The 27134-nt window shown below is 51.5% G+C and overlaps 1 protein-coding gene across 2 annotated transcripts in view; it reads right to left on the bottom strand.

The window, feature by feature from the left end:
• Nucleotides 1-5024: 5024 nt before the first annotated feature.
• ATRN (attractin) overlaps nt 5025-27134 on the bottom strand; it is a 152610-nt gene continuing 130500 nt past the window's right edge. The window contains exons 26-29 of one of the 2 annotated variants that reach the window (XM_056122082.1): nt 17145-17223; nt 14232-14339; nt 11283-11401; nt 5025-9345 (exon numbers count right to left, since the gene is read on the bottom strand). In XM_056122082.1, the coding sequence (XP_055978057.1) occupies nt 9006-9345; nt 11283-11401; nt 14232-14339; nt 17145-17223 (646 nt within the window). In that variant the 3' untranslated portion in view covers nt 5025-9005. The remainder of the gene's footprint in view (nt 9346-11282; nt 11402-14231; nt 14340-17144; nt 17224-27134) is intronic. The other variant, XM_056122080.1, reaches the window with a different exon arrangement.

The following is a 27134-nucleotide window of genomic DNA, read 5'->3' as shown; positions in this document are numbered from 1 at the left end:
AGTCCCTGGTTCCTCCCTGTTAGGGTGCAGGGCTGACTGGACACTACCTGGACATTGCCTACCTCCCGTGTCCCCAGGCAGATGTCCACTAGGACCTGCCAACCCCCCTGGCTCCTTTCTAGTAGGTGACGAAACTTCTCTTTCTTGGTTGTGGGTCCCTTGCTCCTCCCTCCACACCCACCTTGCGTCAGTTGGGGTCATCCCTTAGGGTAGGGACAGAAAAGGGGTCACCTGGGTAGCTGAGGACCGAAGCAGCTCAGATCACCTGGAGGTCAGAGACTATCAGATTTCCAGAATTCTAGGAAGTGTTATCAGCCCCCTGAGCACATCTGAAGGCAAAACTCCTTTCAACACTGCAGTGCTGCCCCCAGCACCCTCCCAGAGAGGGACCGGTCATCACGAGCCCCTTGTGCACCCCAGCTGAGTTGGGCAGAGAACTTCCTGTCCAGAATGTGCTGCAAGGTGGGCATCCCCTGAATTGGAATCCAGACCCCTGCACTAGGCTGACCCTGTAGTCATCTTCTGCACCATCTAACCCAGCATGAACCAATAAACCCATGCACCCGGAGGCTGGTGTGCCTGATTTGTGTCTCCTGGTAGCTGGGAGAACTGTGTCATCTTCGGGAGGTGCTTTCACTGACCTGTGTGACCTGTGAGGGCGTCCTTCCCTTGGTGCTGAGTCGAAGCACCTACCAGGCCCTCTGGATAAGAACCGTGCATGCTTTTACTTTTTTCTCTGTGTACTCATAAGGAAACTACCTTCTCCAGACTTCCCCAAGTGCATGTGACTGCTAAGAGTTCCCTGGTGGCCCCCATCCTTAGTAGTGATGCCTGTAAGATCACTTCCTATTTCCAGACGGTGATTGTGGCCAGTGAAAAGTGACTGGCCAAGCAGGGGTAGAGGCCTGGCCTGCTGGCCTCTGTGGGGCAATTCTGTGTCATCATGCTCCCAAGCTCCCTGGGGCATGGGCTACTGCTCGGTCACCATAGACACCACCTCCCCGTTGAGTATTTTTTCTGCTCCTTCCTGACACCCTCACTTAGAGGTTCCCGTAAGGGTCCTTCCTCCAACAAATCATAGCCTGAGACTCCATATCATGGTCTCAGCTTCTAGAGAAGCTGAATCAAAAAACATCGGTGACTCTGAGTCTAGGTACTTGGCAGCTCATGCTCCCCCTCATTCATCCTTCAACCCCCCTTCACATATACTACAGATGGCACCTGTCAGCCTGCCTCCCAGCTCTAGCCTGGACTCGCCTGCTGGACGCTGTATACACATCAAACTACGTTGAGCATATAACTGACCAGGCTGGGCTTCAGGCATAGCTGTCTCTAGGTGTTCAGATGCTATTTCTTCCATCGGTCTGTAGTGGTTTCCTTCTGCAGCCAGCTGGTCCACACGGTGGGTGGGAAAGTACACCACTGTCAGTCCTGGGCCCACCCTGTCTCAGCAGAGAAAGGCATGACCTTTGCAAGCATCCCTGGAGTGGCCTTGATGTGGATGCAGGGGCTCTGGTGGATGCAGCAGGATCAAAAGCCCCTTCCAGTGGCCTGAGGAAGGACAGTCGACAGGAAAGGGGAAGGGCAGGCTTTCAGCAGAGGTAAGGAGCATTGCTCAGAGTGAGGCTCCAATGCCCACCTGCTCTCACATGTCCAAGAGTGTTCTTAGCCAAGTATACCCCGGGGGAGTTGGCACCTACAGGGTGGGCTATGAGAGGCATGTACGGGAGTTTACATGCGATGGATAGCAAGCAGGAAAACAAAAGCTTGTCCTGCTCAACTGTTTATGTGATTGTGCAGTGAGCCGAATGCAGACTTAAATATCTTCAGAATGATTGGCCTTATGTAAGAATGTGTCAAACTCTGTGGCCACATCACTCCAGCCTCCGTCTCCACACAGCCCTCCACCTGTTCAGTCTCTTGCCTCTTTCCTGGAAAGATGCACATGGCTGCATTTCAGGCCCCACCTAGATCAAGCAAGCCAGGTGCCTTCTTTCAAGATAACATAAGTCATGTATCTTGCCACATGAAGTCACATTTGCTTTGTCTGCCTACCTACGAAGTCACATTTACAGCCTGCAAGCAGGAAGCAATGGGGCCACCATTCAACCCACTAAGTAGAAAATTCCTGGCCCAGGGTGGCAAGACGGTGTCTGTTGTATGCCACAGTGCCCCGTCCCTCCTCATCTCCTCTGTTCAAAGCAGACCAGAGCCACACTGTAGCCATCCTTTGCCTCCAGCCCCAGGCAGCAAGACTGCAGCCCTGGAGGTCCCCGAGCACCACGGGGATGACCAGGAGCATCCTGGCTAAGCAGGACCTGAACATCACCACAGATGTGGGCAACTACCAGGGGCCAGATGAGGCTTGGATTCTCCTTGAGCCCCTGGAAGGAGGGCAGCCCTGCTGACACACAATCTGACTCTCGTCCTCCAGATGTCAGAATAAATTCCTGTTGTTTTCAAGCACGGAAGTAGAGGTGGTTTTTTTTTTTTTGTTACAACTGCCCCAAGAAAACAGCAGAGTTGTGGCTGGTTTTGTTTCCTCCCTTTCCCTAAAAATGCTCCTAGCAGGGCTGGGAGATAGGTCGAAGGGTTGGGGGTACAGGCTTTGTGGAAGCCCTGGGTTTTCTCCCTGGCACCGCAGGTTCCCCCAGGAACCGCTGAGAGTAACCCCCAACACTGCACACTGCCCTTGGCCCCAGGACAGGCTGTTAGCTCAGTCAACACTGCCTCTCGGTGGCAGGTGTCCAGACAGGTGCTGAGATGGAAGGCAAGTGTGGATGCGCCCCTGGGCTGATGGCTGGAAACTTCACGGCTCATGAAGGCCCGCTCTGGCCCAGCGCCCGTGCTTGGTGCCAGGCTGATGTGGAAACTGCCCCCTGCCCCCTTATCCTACCCAACCCCATCAGAGTCCTGAAAAGGACAGCCCAGACTTGGATCATTTATTTAGGGATGGGGGGGGGGGCTCCCGAGTGGTGCTTACGGGCCCCGGAGGCTGCTCCCGGTGCTTCTTGGCCAATTGGTTGACGCCCCAGACTGAGGATGAGGTGCTGCTCTGGCCCTGGGGTGCTCGGGGGCCACCAAGGTACCAGACAATGCCCATATGGTGCCAGGGATTGAACTTGGGTCCTGTGCAGCAAAACGTGCATCCCTGGACTTTCTCTTTGACTCATTTTTGGGGGAGATGCTACATTTTCTGGTATGCAGGGCCACTCCTAGCTCAGGGCTCAGTGATGTTCCAAGCTCAGTGCCTGGGGATATGCTCAGTGTTCAGGGGGCCATGTACTAGTAGCACTGGGGATTGAAGGGGGACCTCCTGCATGCAAAGCCTGTACCCCAGTCCATTGGGCCCTCTGTCTGGCCCTACTTCTCTCTTTTTTAATTTTCACACATTGTGAAAACTTTTTTAAATTTAAATGTGTAAAGGTTATTCCTTGCTTCCAAACAGTGCACCACGGGTGGTGGCTAGTTTGGGGCCCAGATGGCTTTTAATTCCTGAAATGGGATATAAGGGTTCTTGATACCCATCACCCGGATCCAACAAAAATCAACTCACAGTTGATCTTGTTTCATTGCTCCCATGATCCCTTTTCCCTCTCCCTTAACCCCAAACTATTTAACTTTTTTTTTTAAATGAAGTGTAAATATTGGTGGGTGGGATTTCTAGAGAAGCTGAGACAGTGGCTAGGTAGAATCCTGGTAGATCCCCCAGCACAGTCAGTGAGCCTCGCATGTGTAGAAAGCAGGTGGCCACAGGAACCTGCCAGGCCCGGCTACAGGGCAGACCTGGGCTGAAGGATGTCTGGAAAGACATGGTTCCATCTGGGAGACCTTACACCCAGAAGTCTACACCCAGACAGAAGTGAGATGAGGCCATGCATGAACATTCCGGGAGCCATGAGTCGGGCCCAGTGTGCGGCAGGCAAGAGCAGCCGATACCTCAGCTCCCCGCGACCCTTCATACAGCAACAGGAGCTGTCTCTCCTGTACCTGCGGCTGGGCACAGGGGGGAGGGAATTCCTGGCTGTCTGTCACGGAGTCTGCTCAGCCGCAGCCCTCTTCAGGGGAGTGGAGTTGGAGAGGCACCTGCCAGGAATGGCCCTGACACTGGGGGCAGAATCGTCCAGAATGACTAGCCCTAGGCAAAGGCATGAGAAAAGCTCGAGTTCACTCTCCCCTGGATTTGTATGGTAGCTGCAGCTCAGGGGAACTGCCTACACTGACTGGCTGGAGTGACAGAGCAGCAGGAAGGCCCTTGCCTTGCACGTGGCTGATCTGGGGTTGGCCCCCGGCATCCCTGATGGTCCCCCAAGTCCCACAGTAGTGATTCCTGAGGCAGAGCCAGGAGTAAGCTTTAAGGACTGGTAGGTGTGGCCCAAAACCAAAGAAGTGACTATGCTGAACTCACAAATACTCTTGTGTTCCTAACAGGGCTGGGGCCTAGAGCAATGCAGGGGGGGTTTCTAGCATCGGCCTCATGAGTTCACAAGTTCAAGTTCCCAGAGGCCCACATTCGCCAACACCCCCGAACTCACTGGACTCTAAAAGCAAAACTGGTTGGCTATTCTAACCTCCCGAGACCCCAGATTTCAGTGCTTCTTCCATTCTGGGTCCCTCGAGGCCTTCTGCACTCTGGACCAGGGCACTAAAAGGCCCCGTGTGCTAGTGCCAGGTGCGGGGGCGCTGCCATAGACATCATGTCCCCCGGAATATCAGACCCGGGACAGAAGTTGCAAGGCCCAGGGCTGAAGGGGATGGGAGGTGGGGGGTGGGGGTGGGGGGTTTGGTCAGTATAGTCCAGGCTGGGCAGCGCCCACTGCACACCTGCCCCTCCCTACACCGCAACTCCCTGCCAGGTGGCATCGACTCCAGTGGGCATGTGTGTAGTCAGCTCCAGGCTGGGCCGCCTGGACATTGGCTAGTATTTCAATGGTTTTATTATTTCCTTAAAGTTCTAAGGGCTAATGTGTAAAAACAAGCGCCACAGAATTAAAAAAAAAAACTAAAAACCTTGGAACAAAACCCCCATTTTTACCAGATCTACTTTTATTTCAGAAGGAGGTTTGTATTATAGTATTTACTTTTGTTTATGTACAAGTTCTTCACATTTGTGTTTAAAATGCACAGTCCCTCTCTCAATTCTCTTGTTCCTGCTTAAATTAGCTGTTATTTTACAATACAAAAAATACCAAAAAAATTGCAGTCCTAAATGTATGTATAACACCCCACAATCCCCAGCAATGAAATAGTTTACAATACTTACTCCATATTTACATGAGTGCAAGAGATGCTAAATTATACATATTAACAAACTAAGCTCGAATCCAAACCAAACAAAACCGTAACTATAAAACAAAAAACATTTTCCAGAGTCAGAATTAGTCCAATGAAACAGGCTTCACTAGTGTTTAGAATGTTTTGTGCACAAGTCGGCTCCGTTATTGCCTGTAAAGAAGGCGCCAGTTCCCCTCTCCAGACCGTCTCTGGCAGGCCAGGGTGTTTATTACTTTGAAAGGCTCAGCAGAAATGACTCTTGGTGGGCCCGGCGAGTGATAAGTTACCGCAGTGATTTCTATGGTTTGAGCAGTTTGGTCGAGTGGCCACCTGTTCCGGGCTGAGCGCTGGTGCAGTCCCTCCGCCTTCCCTCTGTCTGTCCTCTGATCGCCCACTCTGCCAGGGCGCCACCAGCGGTCAGGAGCGGGGTGGCTGGCTTCCGGCGCTGGACTGTTGAGAACTGGAGAGAGCAGCGTTTTCATCTTGCTGCCCTTATGTTAGCGGAGGTTAGTAAGTGCTTTGCACTACTTGTTGAATGAATGAAATGAAAGGACGGATGGTGCTCAGGAAGCCAACACCACCAGCCAATGACGAGGATCTCTCCCACCCTGCCCCAGACACGTTCTGCTGAGCTGAAGGAGCAAGCTTTGCTCTGCTGTGTACCCCACACTGCCCCCACCCCATGGACAGTGCTCTGGTCTTTTCATTTGCTCCGGAGTTTCCTGCGGCCTCTCATCCCGCACTGCAGGCTGGACCCACGGATATTCCGGGAGCTTCCTTTAGCTGACAGTTTTCTGTCCTGGCAGCTTTGAGGAAAGAATGGGCTGCCTCCTCTCCAGCCCTCCTAACCTTCTCAGGGCGTTCCCCAGAGGGACACAGATTTCTCCCCAAACCCTGCACGGGGAGGTGGTGGTAGCAGGTGGTCAGGCTTTCCGTGGGAAACAGGACCTTACCCACCCACCCCCCAGTCGCCCAGTCACCTACACCCACCACATTTCAACAATAAACCATGGTTCCAGGAAATGCTCCTCAGAAATTCAGACAGAGCTACCACAAAATGCATCGTGGAAAACTTTTTGAAAAACAAACAACCAAAACACCTAAAAAAAGAAAAACAACCCCACCCTGATTTCTACAGGGACAGTCTTTGAGCTGACAGACTGAGAGAAGCGTTGCTCAGGCCATCCCTGGCCGCTGCCAAACCCAGAAGCCATAGAAACTGCCAACGCCCGTGCAGAGTCTCCTCTCAGCCTGCTGCTCACGGGGACTCAAGGACCCTTTCTCCAGCTGCCACAGAGACAGGACTCCTGAATGAAGCGTCACCAACGGAGGCAGCTGCACCTGAACACACTGGCATGTTGAGGAATACGGGGGAAGTAAGGAGCAACACCTTCGGAGGCTTCGCCGACCAGAGCAGCATCTGATGAGAGGACTTCTCCAGACCAGGGGGTCCGGTTCAGGGTGCACACACACACACAAACCTATTTGGTGAAACTCAGACATGGTCACATTTAATAAAAATACATGAAGATGCTCTTCTGTTCTATGTACACTCGGAAGGCCTGGGCATTCCAGACACGACTGGAGCGCTATATACAAGTGCAATACCGATGTTGCCGTGATGAGTTCGTTTATGTACAGGCTCTCCTGTGACTCACAGGCATTGCTCCGAGGTCCCAGATGACTCCCAGGTGGTAACCGGCCCAAAGCTGAGTGTCTCCTGGCTTGGGCCAGGAGGGAGCACTTGCTCCTAGCTGCGAAGGAGCAGCAGGTGGATTCAGCTGCTCCTCCGTGACTGGAGCAGAACGAAACATCATCACTCATTCTTTGCTTTCCAAAAATAAACACTATCTTTTAGGAAAACAACAACAGCAAACGTAAGAGATAAACGGGTGGGGACGAGATGTGGTGCATTATTATTTCAAGGCATGGGCCTGCCGCTGGGAAAAACGCTTCTTTGGCAAGGAAACCTGGTCCTTTCCCTCCCGGGGACTCTTGCCGGGGCCTCCGCTGTTCTCTGCCAAAAAGCTTCATGGAAATCACAGAAACGGAAGATCAGTCCACTGTGGGTGTGCTGGGACCTGGCATGGGGACGTGGGGAGCTCCTAGAAGGAGGGTGTCTTTTCTAGAACCATCTTCTCTTCTCTAGAACCGTTTGCTCTTGAACAAAGCAATGAAAAAGCAGCATGTGGAGAGGTGAATCTCCAGCAGGAGAGTTTCTGTGCATCGGACAGTTTTCTAGTTCTGTTTCTGTCCTAACGTCTTTCCGGGAGATTCCTCACGGGCGTGGGGTTGCCGTCAGGGAGGAGATGCTCTGTCTCTCTAGGCACTCCGGTGGCAGGCGAAAGGTCGCAGTTTTTTCGTGTCTGAATGACGCTTTTTCCAAACTCACAAACTTGAGCGCTGTTTCCTGGGGACCAAACCCCAGAGGAGGGATGCTGGGGAGCTTAGACCGAGGCGCGGAGGAGCCTGCTTGGGCAGCCGCCGGCTGCGTCGTGTCGGAATTCGAGCACCGTGGTCGGGGCCTTGCGAAGCCCGGGTCTACCCTGTCTGGGCCGAGCGATCCTGCTCCATGGCCAGATTTCGGCCTCGCCCCCTGGCTCCATGTGCTTTTCCTTCTCGCCTGTGCTCGCTGCCCTCCCCATTGCCACTAACTGGGCCTGGAGAAGGACGGGAGGGCAGAGCCCTGCCTAGGGAGAGCGGGTCATGGCCCTGCCCCACAGTGGCCTGGGCAGGGGCAGGGGGACACTGGGGGGAGGGGGGGGAAGTGTCGTGCTCTTCTGGAGAGTCCTGCACCAGGACTGAGGACCGTGCTCACCAGGGCCGAGGGAAGAGTGCAGGCCTGGGGTGGGTAGGGGTGGGGCGTGGGGGGGGGGGGTGAGGCACGTGACTGGGTGTCCTTTTCTACCCTAAACACAGCAGCTTTCAGTTGGTCCTTTCTGCTCCCTCTCATCCCTGCAGCCAGGTGAGACATGCCTGGGGGTGAGAAAATGCTTTCTAATCTTTCCGTTGGATTTTAGAAAAAGAGCAGGCTGCCAATGATAGCTATTTAATTTTTTTTTTAAAGAATGTAGGAATGCAATTATGTAAAAACTTAGGCTTACTAACTTTCCAATTGCTAGATCTATTTAAAGTCTAGGCACTTAAGTGTGTGTGTGTGTGTATGTGTGCGTGTGTGTGTGCATACACGTGTGTTTCTGTGTGTGTGTGAGAGAGAGAGAGAGAAAAAATTTCAAATGGGTCGGTCCTCACTAAATCAAATCACTATAGAAAAACTACCTAGGACATCAGTTTACATTCTAAGTAACACTGCCAGCCTTGACATTTAAAATAGCCCGCCTCTGTCTTAATTTGGTATGATTCAAAAGAGATGGACCATTATTAATTCTCAACTAGAAAAAAAGCGACTCCCTGGAAGAGAGGGATCTGCCTAACCGTGCAAGAATAAATAGCACATCTTTTAAAAAGAGAGCAGACTTCAGATGGACGCCAGTGATTCACCTGACGAGTTGGTAAAAGAGACCATGTTGAAGAACAGCTGAGGACGAAAGTCTGCTTGTAAACGCAACAGCTTGTGGTATTTTTTTTTTTTTTTTGCACAGTGGAGCCCGCCTGGGAGAACGCCCTGGGGGAAGCTGAGTGGCCATTCCCAGGTCTCTCCCCGGCTCCACACCAGCCTCCGCCAGCCACAACTGGATCACCCCTGGGCCTAGAACGAAAACGACGGTTTCCTACTCAAAAGTAAAGAGGTTCGACGCTGGAGCGTGGATGGAAGAGACGGTCACCAGAGAGAGCTTGTGAGCATGCAGATGGGGCAGGCGGCAGGCGGACGGACGCACGGACGGATGGATATGTGAGGGTCTCCAGTCTTCGCTGCCCCGCACCTCCAGGCCTCCATGCCACGGCGGCTCGGCACATGCGCTCACGGACGGCCCTGGCCCCAGCGTCAGATGCACGTCCCGGGCTGCGCGGGGGGCTGCTGCTTCCGGTTGCGCACGGCCCCAGACTTCTCTTTGTACACGATGGGCATCTGCTGGGAGATGTCCACGAGGGCGCTGGCCACTGCGAGACCTTGGGAGAGCCACAGGCATGTTAAAAAAAAACACTTATAAATTTTCTTTTTATACTTTCATGAATCGCTAGAAAAGGACACAGAGGAAAAGCCTTAGCTCCAACCCCGCCCCCCCACTCCGCACCCCCTTCTGTGGGTTTTTCTCTCCTGTGCAAATACACACACAGGCTCTCCTCTCCTTCCCACTACTTGCCTGGGACTTGGGGCAGCACCCCGGGGTACTCAGGGGCTACTCCCAGCTCTGTGCTCGGGCACCACTTGTGCTGAGGTAGCCTGGAGGGACCTCCTGTGGTGTCACCCATCGACATGGTCAGCCACGCGTGAGGTAGATGCCCGCCCCGTTATGCTATCTCTCTGGTGTTCTCCTCCAATTCTTACACAAGGCAAGTAGCGGACTGACCGATGATGGGTTCCTGCAGGCACGTCCTGGCACTCAGTCTCTCCTGTCTGGCCCTGAAGGGGTCACCTCACCCCCAAGATGCACGTGCCACTTCCATCTGGCACCAAAGACACAGGGCCGGGTGGACACTGGGATCAGGCTTTAGAAGAAAAGATGCTTCAGCCTTTCTCCCGGAGCCTCAGTTTCCTCACCTGTGCCACGGGGCCGACAACAGCACAGGACTGTGGAGTCAAGTCTCTCAGAACTGGCTCCCAGGGACCTCCCCGTGCCCCCACCACCAACTCTGCTTGAGGGACTGGGTGAGTAGGGAGGTGGGGGGCTTCTACTCTCCTTTTCTGGGTGTTAACAGATGTTCTTGTGGTCCCTCAGGGAAGGCGCATCTGGGGATGGGGCAAGATCATGGGCCCAAGTAATTTCAGGCACTGCATGGTCACCCAAGCGGTGCTGGGTGAGTTCCCAAACCCGCCCCCAAGAGAACAGCCCCCAGCAGGCCATAAACACCCCCACCACAAGGACTGGCAAGACTGGCTCACTCTTTTTTCAGGGTGTGTGTGTGGAGGGGTGTGGTACCCATACTGCTCAGGCTGACTCTTGGCTCTGTGTCCAGGGATTACTCCTGGTGGTGCCTGGGGGCCCAGATGGAGTGCGGGGATTGCACCCAGGTCAGCTGTGGGCAACTCTGGCTCTGTGACTGCACCACCATGGGGTGGTGAGCACACTACTAGGAATTCAGGAACTGGGCCCTATCAGGTAAAGTTTGGAGTAGAAAAGGCCAAAGAAACATAAACCAGTATCTGGTGCTCAGTTTTTTGGTTTTGGTTTTTTCCTTTTTGGTTTTTAGACCATACCCAGCAGTGCTCAGGGCCTACTCCTGGCTCTGCACTCAGGAATCAGTGAGTGAAAGAAAGTTCAGAAACTCTTTGCAGTGGTTGTAACTGCTTCATGGTGTCTTATATTTAAAACAGAGTGACAAATGGGGCCAGAAAGATAGTACAGTGGGTGGGGCGCTTGCTTTGTGTGCGGCCAACCCACATTTGATCCCGGTGTCCCACGTGGTCTTTTAAGCCCCACCAGGAGTGAGCCTTGAGCACAGAGCCAGGAGTGAGCCTTGATCACTGCTGGGTGTGCCTCTCACACCTCCCCAAGAAAGAGTGACAATGCACAAGAACCGCAAGCGTACTAGCAATGCCAACAGGAGAAACCCTCAGGTTGGAGGAGCTTATGGGAAGCCAGAGAAGGCGGAAAAAAAAAACCCAGCATGTGCACAGTGACAGAGAGTGATGGGAAAGGAAGCGCCAGAGCCCAAGCGGCCAGGACCCCGGGGGCAGCCGCAGGGCTGCAGGGAGCCGAAGTTTTGTGTGTGTGTGTGTGTGTGTGTGTGTGTGTGTGTGTGTGATGGGGTGCTGTAGAGTGCTAACTCTCCCCCACACCCAGGAGTGAGTGACCCCAGGCAAGCCAGTCTAAGGACAGTGGCAAGCCCCAGCCACAGCCGCCCACCCTGCCTGGACCAGGCTTTCTGGGACCAGTGGGGAGGACTTACCTGACTGGCCGGGAGGCGGGATTCCCCCCAGGCCTCTGGGGAGCCTCACAAACACGGACAGGACAGCAGCTTTGTTGCCGAAACAGGGCTCCAGGGCGATGGGCTTGGGGACAGTCTAGGGGGAGGAAACAAGAGAGTGACTTCACGCAGCCTGACACTGCAGCCCTAACCTCGGCTGTTACTTTTTGGTTTTACTTTTTCAATTGTGGGGTGGGCTTTAACCCCTGCACTGCCTCTCTGGTCTAGACCTGGTTTGTGACGCTGCCCTCCAGATGAGTCCCACCACCACAGAGCAAATCACCAGAAGCAATGGCTCAAAGTGATAGCACACATGTCCTTCTTGCCCTGCAGAAACCACAAGTTGCCCCCCACAAGCAGCTATCTGGCACGACCATGGCCCCAGAGGCATACAGACCTAAATCGGAACCCAGCAGCTTCTGGCTGAAATGTGAATGGACTAAGCATTAAACTATGGCGCCGTGTACCCCCACCCCCCGAAAGGGTGTGTCTTCCACCATTTCCCCCGCGCCCCATGGTGGCCGCCACCTCACAGTTTATTGGACAGCCGGGAATGTGCTGGCGGTGACAGGGCAACTGCAGCCTCATGGGATGGGGGGGGGGGTGGAACCAGCACATCCTTCCTTCCTGCCCCCCACCCCAACACCACAAGTGGCTCTCTGGCACGGCCATTGACGCAGAGGTACACAAACTAATCTCAGAACTATTTGGCTTTTGGCAGAAATCCATCCAGACTTAATTAGTAAAATATCAGAAATCCAAAATCCATCATATGGTCTTCATAACCAGCAATACAAAAATTATTTCATGATGCCTTTTCAGCATGTTTGATTGTTGGGGGAAAATTCCAAATAATAATGGTGCACATTTGTCAAAATAATGAATGTAATCAAAGTAGAGAGAGTTAAGTGAAAATCATCTGCCTCACAGGCACGGGGAGGGGTGGCATGGGGGGTATAGTGGGGTTTTTGGTGGTGGAAAATATGCACTGGTGAAGGGATGGGTGTTTGATCATTGTATAACCGAGACTTAAACCCGAAAGCTTTGTAACTGTTCTCATAGTGATTCAATAAATAAATTAAAAAATACATAGAAATCTTAAAAAAAAAAATACCAAAGTGATAGCACAGTGGGTAGGGTACCTGCCTTGCATGGGGGCAACCTGGGGCTCACTCCTTGGCAGCCCCATATGGACCCCCGAGTCTGCCAAGAGTTATCCCTAAGAGCAGAACCAGAAAGGAGTCCTGAGCACCTGGGTGTGGCTCAAAGGGGAGGGGGAAGGAAAAAAAAGCACTGCCTTGTTATCTGGTTTGGTTTTGCTTGGGTCACACCTGGTGGTGCTCAGGGGTCAGGGATCACTCCTGGTGGAGCTGGGACACTCAAAGGGGTGTCTGGGATGGAACCCGGGTTGGCAACATGCAAAGCATGAGTCCTACCACTGACTGTACCATCACTCCAGGCCCCACCTCTGCTGCTAGCTGTGTTTTGGGGCCTTACCCAGCAGTGAATCTGGGGCAGACGTTCCTCTACAAACAGGGTCTGGACGTACTCTTGGTGGGACTGCGGCACATGACCAAGTCTGGAATCACTTTATTTATTTAAAATTTTGATTTTTTTATTGAGTCACTGTGGACACAGAGTTACAAAGTTGTTCATGATTGGTTTCAGTCATACAATGTGGAATCTCTTTAAACTAGCCCTTGGTTCTGTACACAAGTTCATTCTTTTTGAGGGCAGGGAAAGAGAGCGGCCTATGGACATTTCATGGACTCCCTATGCGCTCAGGAATGCTTTTGTAAATGTGTTTATTCAAGACCCCAGCTGTTTCCCCAGACAGTCCAAAAATATTTCACTGTTTTGCCAAAAGATAAAGTCTTATCATAATTTTTAGTAGTTTCACAAATATTTATTTTCCACAGAATCCATAGTGGATTTTTATTTTGTCCTTTGAAAAAATACTTCCAGGGGCTGGAGAGATAGCACAGCAGGTAGGGCGTTTGCCTTGCACGCAGCCGACCCGGGTTCGATTCCCAGCTTCCCATATGGTCCCCTGACCACCACCAGGAGTAACTCTGGGTGCAGAGCCAGGAGTAACCCCTGTGCATCACCAGGTGTGACCCAAAAAGCAAAAAAAAAAAAAAAACCCTCCGAATACTTAAAAAGAACAATGGTTTTATTTATCTATATTCAAACACATGTTGTAAAAGAATTATACTAGAGAATACTTTTTTATTTTTGAGGGGTCATAATTGATGGTGTTCAGGTTCCTTCTGGCTTGGGCTCCCTTGGTGTCCAAGGGTTGTTCCTGGCACTGGTGGTGCTGGGGGTGGAACCTGGGCTCCTGCAGATGCCCGAGCGCTTTGGGCTATCTCTAGGGCCATGAGAGAGAGAGAGAGAGAGAGAGAGAGAGAGAGAGAGAGAGAGAGAGAGTGTGTGTGTGTGTGTGTGTGTGTGTGTAAAAATATGCACACCATATTACTGTTTTGCTGTTTTTTTTGGGGGGGTGGCCAATCCAGCGGTGCTCAGGGCTTACTCATGGCTCTGCACTCAGGAATTACTCCTGGCAAGCTCAGAGATGGATGCTGGAAATTGCACTCAGGTTGGCTGCATGCAAAGCAAGGGCCCGGCCCGCGGTGCCATCGCTCCAGTCCCTAGTGGTAGAGACCTGTCTTGCTGGGATAAGGGCCTAGAGTTTGATGTCTGGCACCACAACAAAACAATACAAACAACCCCCCACCCCCTGCCCCTTTAAACACAAAACTGTTTAGTGGCATAGATCCAAGACAGGGAAATAAAACAGTTGGCTGACTGTTAAGAAGCAAGCAAGGACAGTGCACGAGCTAATAGAATAACGCTCTGGCTTTCTCTGGTTTCCCACACAAGAAGCGAGAATTCTGAAATGTCAGTTACAGAGACTTTAGGCTCACCTTGATGCTCCCCCCAATCAGATCGGGAGGCTCTTCGTCTGTCTCCAAGGCAACATTTACCGAGGCAAAGGGACGACTGGCCATCTGCTGCATCTCTCGAAGAAGTTGCTAGCAAGTAACACCACAGCGTTAATGCGATGAGCCCAGAGCTGTACGCAAGACACCTTGGCCCCCCGACCCACACAAATCAAGTCCAGCATGAGAGTTTTGAGACAGCTGGGAAAAGTGGACAACTGGATATGGAGCAGAGTGCTATCAGGTGACGTGATGAACGATCACATTCTGCTGAATGTGGTAAGGATGCATTTATTCCTGCTCGTTCGTTTTGGTTTTATGGGTCACACCCGGCGATGATCAGGGTCACCCTTGACTCTGCGCTCAGAAATTACTCCTGGCGGTGCTCGGGGAACCTTATTGGGTGCTGGGGATTGAACCCAGTCGGCTACGTGCAAGGCCAATGCCCTTGCTGTACTACTTGCTGTACTACTGCTCTGGCCTCATAAGTATGTATTTGTATGAAAGCAATGCCCTTACCTGTCACAGAGTAAGTGATTTTTTCATTGAATTACTGTGAGATAGACCCTTTCAAAGCTGTTTATGATTGGATTTCAGTCATGCAGTATTCTAACACCCAGCCCTCCACCAGTGTACATTTCCCAGCACCAGTGTTCCCCTCCCATCACCTCCCCCCAGCCTTTCCCCTGCCTGCCTCTATGAGGATCTCTCTCTCCCCCTCCCCCCGCGTTTTGGCCATTGTGGTTTGCAATATTGGTAGTTTCAATGGATATAATGCCATGATGCCTGTTTATCAATTTTATAACTTCTGCAGCATGGTCGCTCATAGTTGTATTATTAAAGTTATTTAAGTCAGGCTATCAGGGCTAGAGTGATAGCACAGTGGGTAGGGCATTTGCCTTGCATGTGACCAACCCGGGTTCAATTCCCAGTGTCCCATATGGTCCCCCGAGCACTGCCAGGAGAAATTCCTGAGTGTAGAGCCAAGAGTAACCCCTGAGCATCGCTGGGTATGACCCAAAAAGAAAAAAAAAAGGGGGGAGGTCAGGCTATCTCTCCTCCTGCTGAATCTTGAGCTAAGTAGTGTTGACACAATAGCAAAACCTTGTACCTTGTTATAAGGTGGACAGCAAAGAGGCCTTTACTGATGAAGTGGTAAAAACAAAGAGCAAAAGGATGTGGGGTTCTGCAGAGCAGAGGGGTCAGCAGGGCCTCGGGATTTAGGGACGGATCGAATGTGAATCCCTACTCCAGCCCTCTCCAGCTGTGTGACCAGTTTTGGGGGTTCAGTTACCCCCTCTCTGATTATTTAGCCTCGGGATAGTGAGCCATTCTCAGTGTTGGGCTGGAATAAAGACAGGGTCTACCCTCCTCCAGAAAGCCCGCCCTGCTCTCTGTACTACTGCTCTGCCCCAAGAGGTTTTGTTTAAAAAACAAAAACAAATAAACTGGTGTGTGCGTGTGTGTGTGTGTGTGTGTGTGTGTGTGTGTGTGTGCGCGTGTGTGTGTTTACTCCCAGTGGTGCTCAGGGCTTCCTCCAGATTGTACTCAGGAATTACTCCTGGTGAGGCTCAGGGGACCATATGGGGTGCTGGGGATTGAACCTGGGTTTGCTACATGCAAGGCAAATGTCTGACCCACAGTACTATCACTCTGGCCACCCCCACGAGCGATAGCACAGCGGGTAGGGCGTTCGCCTTACAAGCGGCCAACATGGCCGACCCGAGTTCGATTCCTCCGCCCCTCTCGGAGAGCCCGGCAAGCTACCGAGAGTATTGGATATGCCAGACACAGTAACAACAAAGTCTCCAATGGAGACGTTACTGGACCCGCTCGAGCAAATTGACGATCAACGGGAGGGCCTTTACCTTTACCTTTAAACTTAATAAGGCTTTTGTTGTTAGACTAGGAATGGTGTTGAATCTCGGCTAAATGATGACTTGGGTTTTTTATTTCTTTTGGGAGGGTCGTACATTTGGCTATGCTCAGGGCTTACTTTTTGTTCTGCACTCAGGGATAACCCCAAGGATTCTGGGGCTTGAACTGGGGCCAGCTGCATGCAAGACACATGCCTCAATCCCTGTGCTGTCTCGCTGACCCCTGTGTTGTCATTTTTAACCAGAACTGATTTGTCAGTTGTTAATGCTTGCTTAAACTGTTAGTAGTACTCTGGGTACGGACCTCTGGAAAGAAATCAAGAACAAGGGGCTGGAGAGATAATCCAGCAGGTAGGGGGTAGGGAGTGCCCTTTGCATGCAGCTGAGGCTGGTTTGATCCCCGGCACCCTAGAAACTCCCCTCCCAGGAGTGGTCCCTGAGTGCAGAGCCTATGGAAGCTCTGAACACCGTCAGGTGTGGCCCCAGACCAACAAAACAGAATAAAAAACCTAATCAGGAATAAAACGTGAGCAAAAAGTTAGCTGGACACATGTTTATTTGAATTTTGGCAGGGAGGGGCACGCCCGTCAGTGCTCAGGGGCTATCCCAGCATGAGGCTTAGGCGGCAGTGTCAGCGCCGGGGGACCAAGCCCGGGGTTCTCGTAGACAAAGTGCGCGTGAGCCCTCGGAGCCATCGCCCCAACCCCCAAACACGACGGATGGTGGAGAAGCTTCCACAACCGCTGCTGTTCTCTCTCCTCAAAAACGCATCTCTGGCTTGGACTGAGGAGGGGCTGGGCTCGAGAGGGGGGGGTGGGGTCTCCTGGTCCCTTCTGGTCTTCACCAGCACTCCCCTTTAGAAAGTGGCGACTCTGCGGGGCTGCTCACACCTCCCGGTAGGCTTGGTGCCGGCCGACTGTCACAGAGCACTGAGAGGTGGCAGGAGTTTCTCGCTGCCTATGGTGGCTTGCTGAGGGGAGGAGACGGGGTAAAGGGGCTGCCCCGACCCCCCCAGGCTCACCTCTCGGCGCCGGGAGGCCCAGCAGCTCTGCTTGATCTTCCAGACCACCGCGGCCACCAGGAGCAGAGAGAGGAAGCAGCTGTGAAGAAGCAGACAGCCGAGTTACGCGCCCAGATCTGGCCGGCCGTGCACCCCACCTCAGAGCGGCAGGGAAGCCCCCCAGCCCGGCTCTCCCCTTCCCGGTGCCACCGCGGCGCCCCAGGAAGCAGAGTGGGGCAGGCTGGGGGCTTCCCTGCCTCGGCTTAGAGCAGCGCTTCTCAACCTTTCCCTGGACACCTGCCCGCCTTCCTGCCCTCGGCCCCCCGCCCCCAGTACGGATGGATTTTCGCCTGTGGCCCCTGGGGGACTATCCTGGGGGCCCACCTGGCCCCTGGCTGAGAAACGTTGCCCTCGACCATCCCGTCCTGACAAGGGAACTTGAGAGAGCCCCATGCTCTCCCAGGGCCTGGATCAGGATGGCCCAGCATGAGGGACCCCAAATTAGGAAAAGAACTCAAAGATAGTAATGATGGATAACAAGCATGCCAGAGAGTCCAAAATAGCCGACATTTCCTGCAAAGTGTAAAAATAAAAACAAAAACAAAATCGAGAAAAGCTAAGTTGGAAAGCAATAATCAGCTTTATATATAAAAGGACGAGGCCCACACAGAAGCAATGCATGATCTGTAATCACTTATGCACGACTGTATTTCCACAAAATAAACACAGGGAGTTTTCCATCGAATGAAATGATCCGCTCAAGCCAACAACACTCTCGAAAGTCAGAGAGGAAACAGAACTGGCAGGTCAAGGCCTGCGGTTCCAGGGTGCTCCTGGTCTGCCTCAGGTCGGGCAAAGCTCTTCTGATGGCAAAAAGAATGACTAACTTCAGAGGAAAGGGGAAATGAATCGAACAAGTAAATCTCTTCGATAACAGCTTGTAAATAATATCTGAAACGGCACTTACACACACACACACACGCACACACACACACACGCACATGCGCACGCACGCACGCACGCACGCACGCATGCACATGCCTGGCTTGGGGAAAGGGAGTTTCCTGCAGAGTGTGGTTCCAGAGCGTGACTCAGGGACTTGCGGGTCAAAGGCTCTGGGCCGGGCATGTGCAGGAGGGGACGACCGGGGCAGGGCAGCCCCAGGGAGAGTCGGGCTTGCTGGAGAGGAAGGGAAGGGGTCACGGCTCTCGGGGAGCCAGGCGGATGGAGAAAAGCAAAGAATCCTATGACCAAACTGGTGACCTTGCGCAGAGATCACCAGAAACCACACACCACTTGGCCGAGATGCACGAGGGCACAGCGCCCTCCTCTGGGCCCCTGGAGAGGTGCACTGCCCCTCCTTCACTTCCCCTCCTGCTGGGCGGGTCTCCCACTTACCTCACCCGGCTGATGTCCACCCTCCTCCTCCCCCTGTCACTCAGCTAGGTCTTGTTCCCAGCTCTCTGCACACCTGGCTAAACAGGCCACCAGGCCACTGACCCCAAGGGGCGGACCTTCCAAGCACGGTAAACAAACCTTGGGCACAAGCATGCTGGGGTGTAAACACTACGAAAGCAGAATGACGATCCCGGTCGGGTGGGTTCAGGCGTGCCAGGGGCCCTCCGAAGCAGGAAGGATCGGAGTGGATGGGCCTCAGTGCCTTAGGAGGGGTAGATGGATACCTGAGACAGGGGCCCTGGAATGCCTGCAGAAAGGCACTGGACAGTGGGGCTGCCTGTGAGTGCATGGCTGAAGTGGCGCGAGGGAGGCCCGAACTGCGGGTGGAGAGGTAAGTGGGGGGTGTGGACAAGGAAGGCCCCCGGCATTGCTAGGCTGCTGGGTCTTGCCGAGTGAAATGGGTGCCAGAGTGGATTTCTGAGCAGAGAAATGTCATGACTGAACGTTTACTGAGACCATTAGGGGAGCAATGGCAGAAGCAGGGAGAACCCACGTGGGTGAGATGGGGCTGGGGGCAGGTATGTGGAAGGTACTTAACTCCCAGAGAGGACTCAAAGGTGGAGAGCACAGGAGTTCCCGAAGGCTGGAGGGAGGGTGTGGAAGGAGTAGGGAAGAAGTCAGGCTGAAGATTCCACCAACAAATGGGACACCCTCCAGCCCAGGGGGAGGGGAGGAGGGAGCGAGGGTGTGTGTGTGTGTGTGTGTGTGTGAGAGAGAGAGAGAGAGAGAGAGAGAGAGAGAGAGAGAGAGCGAGAGAGAGAGAGAGAGAGAGAGCATCAACTGAAACATCCAACATCCAGCCAGGGGAGGGGGTGTGTATGTATGTGTATGGTAACCATCTATCAACTGGGATACCCCGCAGCCCAGGGCAGAGGGTGTGTGTGTGTGTGTGTGTGTGTGTGTGTTCGAGCCTGAAGGCTGGGTGTCAAGTTTCAGCTGAAGATGGTGTTTGGGAGTCACTGGGCATCCAATATATGAGGCATCTGATGTCATGAATTCAGGTGAGGTCACTGAGCAAGTGAATGTGAACACAGAAGACTGTCTTGGGGATCCCCACAGTGAGAGGCTGGGGAAGGAGGAATAGTTATGCAGAGCCTGGGAGGAGGAAACTTTCTCTTTTCTGATTTCTCTGTGCAATTCCTCTCTCTGTCATTTTCCTTCTAACAGAAACACACAGCAGGCAGCAAATGCAGAGGACAGCCGCCAAAGAGACTGGCTTCTGCATAAAAGCCCAAAGCAAACCAAATCACACCAAAAGCAAAAACACCAAGGGCTTCTCTGTGTTCATCTCTAGTACTGCATGGTCCCCCACGGGCTGCCAGGTGTGGCCCCAAGACAGCAACAAAAAAATGAGACTTGGTAACTTCCATGGTCCTTGTTCACTATGTGAGATTCTCTGCCCCCCAGAGATGTTCCCTGGAGACACGGCACGTCAAGGCACATGTGTCCAACCCTGGTTGGATTCCTGGCACCACAGGGCCTGCAGCACTGTCAGGGTGCCCAGGTAATCCTGATCGGGGTTTGGGAGCAGTCCCCTGACTCAAAGATGCTCCCTGACCAATACTGATGGTGTCCCTCAGTCCTGGGCTGGGGCTGGCAGCAGTCACTCTGAGCGCATATGTCAGGAATGTGGCACTCCTGCTAGCGGGAGCCGAGAAATTGGCACAATGCCTCTGCATTTCTGAGAAAGTGGGCTGTCCACGGCGACCCCCTGCCCACGCAATTTGCTGCCTGTGGTTCCCAGAACAGGGTGCTTCTTCTGAAGTCCTAGTTTGTGAACCGACGAGGTTTCTGGGCAGGACGGTGCGCTAGAAGTGGAAGGTGTGAATACAGATGGGCGAACAAAAATAGGGACGAGCAAAAGTGAGTGTCCCTCCCTGCAAAGGGCCAAATGACCATGGAGATATACAAGCCAAAGGGGCAACACTGGGGCAGGGTCCGAGCACAGGCCGTGATGCAGGAGGCACGGCAGCTCAAAACACCACCACCTCCACCAGACCCAAACAGCAACAGGAAAGAACTGTGCTGACTACCATGATGAAAAACAGTACAGTTCTGTAAGATCCAAGAACAGATGGAGACAATTTATTTAGTTGGGTGGTTCATGGGTGAAAATCTGGAGATCCTCTCAGCCTTTGTGTGTGTGTGTGTGTGTGCGCACGCGCGTGTGCATGTATTTGGAGAGAGGGTCGCAATTCTCAGTGCTCAGGGACTACATCTGGTTTGGTGCTCCGGAGACCATGGGTCACGGGAAATGACTCTGGGTCTCTTGCAACAAAGTATTCACCCCACTGAGCTATTCCCAGCCTGAAAGTAACCTATGCTTTTGGTGTGTGTGTGTGTGTGTGTGTGTGTGTGTGTGTGTGTGTGTGATGAGGTGGGTCTTTGTCAGGGGTTACTCCTGGTTCTGCATTCAGGAATCACTCCTGAATGAGACCATTTAGGATGCCGCGGATGGAACCTGGGTTGGCCGCATACAAGGCAAGTGCCCTACCCATTATACTATATTTTCACCTGGAAAGCACTTTAACAGGTTTGCTGAGATGTCATTCAGGAGTGTTTCGGATGCCAACGGTCACTCTTGGGAGGGAGGGACCTCAACAGGCTCAGGATCAGGGCTGGTTGCTAAAAACACTGGTCACTAGGTCACTAGATAAGGGGCTCATCTTTGTGGCATGACAAACATACCACCCCCACCCCACCCCCAGAGAAGGGGAGAGAACTGAGACCAGGGTCAGTGATTTCATCCATTGTGCCTAGATCAAGGAACCTTGCAAATAACACGGAAAGAAGATTTGGGGGAATTTCTGGAGGTGTCATGTAGAGAAGGAGCAGAGACGCTCTGTGTTCCGCCCCTCCCCGCCACCCTGCCCCATACGTTGCCACATACATTCCTTCCATCTTGCAGTTTCTGAGATGCAGCCTTTATAACAACCCTATGACCTTCATTTATTTATTAGTTTGGAGGCTAGCCCTGATGGTGCTCAGGGAATATGCTGGGCTCTGTATTTGGAGATTGCTCCCAGACAGGGACCATGTGGTGCCAGGGACCGAATGTGGACCTTTCCCACAAAACATGAGCCCCGAGGCTGGAGCAACAGTATAGCAGATAGGGTGCTTGCCTTGTACATGGCCAACCGGGTTCGATCCTGAGCACCACCAGGAGTAACTCCTGAATGCAGAGCTAGAAGCCCTGAGCTTCGCCGGGTGTGACCCCCCGCCAAAAAAAAAAAAAAAAAAAGAAAAGAAAAACAGAACCCAAACAAAACATGAGCCCAGCCCCTTTGAGTGATCTCTCTGGCCCTGAGACTATAAATCTTAAGTATGGTATTCTCCCGAATTGAGTTTTCCTAGCAAACTGCTGAGTCTAAATGGGGAAGGATGTCGTCACTGGTTGTCCCAAGTTTGTAGTCAGGTAGAAGTGTGGGTGGCATGGGGGAAAAGAAGCTTACTTCTGAGGGAAGCTGTGTCAGAGCTGCACCGGGAGGCTACCCCCACCTCACCCCTGGCCTCTGCTGAGCCACAGATATCAGCAAAGTCTGCAAGTGCTGGTCCTGGTCTGGAAAAGGCTGGGGGCTGAGGACCCTCAGGAGACAAACTCTAAGTGCACCTCTGCCCCCTAAACCCTCTGCATCTACTTTACTTCTTTCAGGGGTGCTCGGGGATCTGTGGTGCCAGGGATCAAGCCCTGGTCAGCCAAGTGCAAGGTAAGTGCCTCCCCCAGTGCCCTCTCTCTCTCTGGTCCAAGACTGCTTTTGGAGATACCAGGGAGGGGACTTGGGGGTCTCAGACACGTGACGCATGTGCTTTCCCTACAAATTCCATCTGTGACCCCACCACACAGACACTGAGCAAAATCCCGTCATCGTGAAGGACGCCCAGTGACATGTGAAAAGGAGAGCCCATGCCCGAGACAGTTCTCAAGGCACAAAGTGAGGGACCGGAGAGACAGCACAGTGGGTAAGGTGCCTGCCTAGGATGGATCAGAAAGAAAACTCATCCATCTGCTGCCTCCGGGATACACACCTAAATTCACAGAATGCAGGTTCAAGGTGAAAGGCTCTGAGTAAAAGGACGGAAAACGATCACACAATCCAAGTGGGGAAAAGAGCTGGGTCAGTCATACTTCTCTCAGGCCAAATGGCATCTGATATGAAGGAAGTAATTAGAGACAGCGATGGATACTACTTATTGGTTAAGAGAACAACAGATCAAGAAATACTGCCTACGACATTTATGTATCAAATGAAGGCACAGCAAAGCTCATGAAGCACCTGCTCACAAACCTAACAAGACACACTGACAGGACACAGTAGTGGTGGGAGATTCAACACTCCCCTGTCACCACCAGGCAGATCAGGCAGAATATGAGCAAAGAGCCAGAGTCCTAAGTGAGGGGCTAAGAGAACAGGGTTGGAGGGACATAGCCAGAGCACAAGAGCACACGTTCAGCTCTAGTGCACCTCGGATGTTCTCCAGGATAGACTTACGTATTAGGGAACAACCCAGACACACATCAAGGTACAAATACAGAAACTGTACAACAGCACCTTCTCAGAGCATCGCTGTAGCACTGTTCTCCTGTTGCTCATCGATTTGCTCAAGCAGGCACCAGTAACGTCTCCATTGCGAGGCTTGTTGTTACTGTTCTTGGCATATCGAATACGTCAAGGGGAGCTTGCCAGGCTCTACCGTGTGGGCAAGATACTCGAGGTAGCTTAGCGGGCTCTCAGACCATAAGGCCATAAAAGTGGAAACTAACCACAGAAAGAAGACAAAGAAAACTTCCCACACTTGGAGGCTGAACCCAAACACTGCTAAACAACAACTGGATCAAAGAAGAATTCAAGGAAGAAATAAAAAGATTCCTGGAAACTAAGAACAATGAAGATACAAACTATCAGAACATCGGGGATGCAGTCAAAGCTGACGATGGGGAGCCACGGAGGCGACAGCACCTACGTGGTGATGGCTCTCGGAACCGCGGGGAGCGAAGGCACAGAAAATCTCATGATTTTGCGGGAATGACTGTGTCATTTCTTGGGGGAAAAAAAAAGGCATTTTTCAAGTCCAGCCTGGAACTGCTGTGGCACCCCCGGCTTCTGCCATGAGCTTGGACAGCTGAGCGGCACCAAAAACCACACAACTGGGCCCAGAAGCCACCTCCAGACTAAAACTTCCACTTACGGTGCCCAAGTACATCTCAGATTAGCCCAGTGCCCACCCAGACAGAGTCCCTGGCAACTGCTTGCTCCCACAATTCAAACTTGCCACCATGCCCCAGCCAGACTCCGGCATCTTGGGACGGACCTCACCGCGATATTAATCTGTTGAAAATTCGGGCATGCGGGTTTTGTGACCGAAATCTCCAGGCTTTCTAGGAGTCGGGATGGGCTACCTTCCCCTACCTCCCTGTACCTCTAGAAGCCTCGGCAGTCATGTCCCCACCCCAAAGCTGCCACCCAGTTAAAAAAGCTACTCCAGCTATATCTTACTGATAAAAATACAGAACTCCCTGAACAAACACAATGACTTCTTGGTACCTGTACTGCAAACCATAATGCACAAAAGGAAAGACAGAAAGAAAAGTGACCACCATGGAGGCAGGCTGGGTTAGGGGTTGGGTTGGGGGATGGTGGGAGGGAAAGTGGGGACACTGGGATGGGTGGTGAGAAATGTGCACTGGTGAAGGGATGGGTGTTGGATCACTGTATGACTAAAACCCTATCATGAACAGCTTTATGAAGGTCTATCTCATGGTGATTCAATAAAATAAAAAATAAAAAAAAAAAAGCGAACAAGGGAAGTTCATAGCACTGCAGGCCTACACTAAGGAAGAAGAAAAAGCCCAAATCAGCATCCTAAACACACACATGTTTCAAAACCCTGAAGAAGGAACAAGTGAAGGCAAAAAGTAGTAGAAAGAGGGAAATAGTAACAATGAGAGTAGAAGCCAGTAACACAGAAACCAAGAAAGCAATTCAAAGAGTCAATGAAACCTCTGCATTGATACCACTGCTGGCTGGGTGAGAGACCAAGGAACTGGTGGATTTGGAGAGGAGCCAGGACGGAAACCTCAGCTAAAGAACCTGATTTGATCTCTAAGAACTGTGATGAGAGTGCCACTGATAATAGTAAGCTCAGCAGTGACTGTGTAACTTTTGTTGTTTGGGTGAAGATAAATGGGGGAGATGGACTCTCAGAGGAAGAGTCGCCAACAGAAGTTATTGTTTTGGTCATTACTGCATACCATAATGCATACCTCAGCTGGACGACTTTGCTCTTGACAAAAATGTAAAGCTGACAAAAAGACCAGAGTCCCTATTAATCAGAAATTTTAAAAGGCTGCACTTTAGTTTCACTGCAAAATGATCAGGTCTTCAGAGGCCATATCTCTCCAGGAGTGGAGTATATTTGATTGCTGACTGACTCATAATAAAGTTAATGCTATGGTGAAATTGCTGAAAGGGTACAAATATTCTATGCTTTCAGATATTTTTATGCTTCTATGCTTCTATGCTTTCAGATATTTTTCTTTCTCACACTTCTCAGGGATGAAATTTTTTTTTTAAACTTGAAGTTCTTTATGGCTTGGTTAGGAATCAAGAGTGATCATTCTAAAAAAAAATTAACTTTTAAAATTACTACATATAAAATAATATGTAAATTGGATAATTTTATTTTGAACCCTTTGGTAAACTATTTTGTCCATATACTGTTGGGCTATGAGAAATTCAAATTCATAGTAAATATTGAAAAGCATTATTCCCTGATTTCAGGGAGATTTCTAATTTTGTAAGTCAGTCATAAGATAATTGTGTGTGTGTGTGTTTAAGTTCTTTCTGTTGGAAAAATTAAGAAGTGATTTGGGTATTTTCATTTTTCTGGGGTAACATGACAGAATAATTTCTTCCTGGTATCCACATTTCTGTGGGAGAGATTTCTGGGTGAACAGCAGGAAGCTTCACCACATTATGGAATTCTCTACTATTGGGATTGCAACATTTGGGACAGGAGGTTCTGAGGTGTCCACTAGATGCCAATGAAAAGGAAGACATGGAGCCTTGGAACTGGAATGACCAATAGCTTTCCTAACTGCTTAGAAAAACAGTAAAATATACCCAGACAAAGTCCAGATACTTGAAAGAAGATGTAAACATGGAAACAGAAAGATAAAATACTCATGAAGAAAATACAGGGACCAACAAATGGCTACATGTTGGAAAATACTATGTCACTGTCACTGTCACCGTTCTCCCGTTGTTCATCGATTTGCTCGAGTGGGCCCAGTAACGTCTCCATTGTGACAATTGTTACTGTGTTTGGCATATCGAATACGTCACACAGGGAGCTTGCCAGGCTTTGCCGTGTGGGTGATAGACTCTCCGTAGCTTGCTGGGCTCTACGAGAGGGGCAGAGGAATTGAACTCGGGTGGGCCATGTTGGCCGCTTGCAAGGCAAATGCCCTACCCGCTGTGCTATCGCTCCAGCCCAGAAAATACTATAACTGGTACTAAAGTAAACCAAATGCGTGCGCAGGCACACACACACACACACACACACACACACACACACACACACACGTTCCTAGATTTCAGGAAGTAAAAGGCAAACGTCCAATAAGAATGTGAGCAACGGATACACAGACAATTCCAAACAAAAACTGAAAGAGAATAGTCAAAATCACTTGTAATGAAAGGAAAAACCAAACCGAAATAGGATACCAATGATACCTCCTGATTGCACAGTTTAAAACAAAGACAATTTCTAATACTGTGAAGAAACAGTAAGAGGAAGAGAACCTTCATTCTGCCAACTATTTTGAGGGGCCACTTGGTAGCATTAAAATCCAAGTCCCCAAACCCTCACCCCTCAAAACGAAACTAAAAAATCAAAAGAAAACCAAAAAACCCAAACCCAATAAGCCAAAAATGTATCTAAGAGAGGTTAACAGAGTACCGCAATGGCCTGAATGGGGCCAGGGATGTGGTTCAATGGTACAGCACTTGCCTTGCATGCGTGAAGCTCTGGGTTGGATTCCAGGTATAACATGCTCCCCTGAGCATTGCCAGACTGTTCCCTGAGCACCATGCTGGGAGTAGCCCCAGAGGACAATCAGGTGTGGCCACAAACAAACAAAAAAGGTCTTGAACACGAAAACTCGAAAACCCCAAGACACGTGCAACAAAATGAGAAGTCGGCTACAAGAGAAATGGTTGAAGGAAATGGTAAGCTCATATTGAATGGAGAAACCTGTGAGAGATGAGGTTGAGTGTGGGCCTGGGGCAGTGGGCCAGAGAGCCAGAGAGCATGCACTGTCCTCAGGTGTGGGGCGGGGCCCAGAGCACTGTCTCGTGAGTCTGTGTCTTTCTGTTTCAGGCTGTCCCAACCAAAGACAATTCTGTCCCAAGGGACATCTAGGGAGCCCCCTGGCTGTCACACTGAGGTGGGATTCTGGCACTGAAGACTGGGACCATCCTGCTGGGTGTGACCTCCAAGCCTCCTCCCCCAAAACCCAAACAAAAAGTTGAGATGAATCTCCATGTTTAAAAA

This window comes from Sorex fumeus, unplaced genomic scaffold, assembly GCF_029834395.1.
Source record: "Sorex fumeus unplaced genomic scaffold, SorFum_2.1 ptg000044l, whole genome shotgun sequence".
In the NCBI taxonomy this organism is placed as follows: Eukaryota; Metazoa; Chordata; class Mammalia; order Eulipotyphla; family Soricidae; genus Sorex; species Sorex fumeus.
Note: the sequence above shows the minus strand (reverse complement) of the source record. Positions and strands in the feature narration are given on the sequence as shown.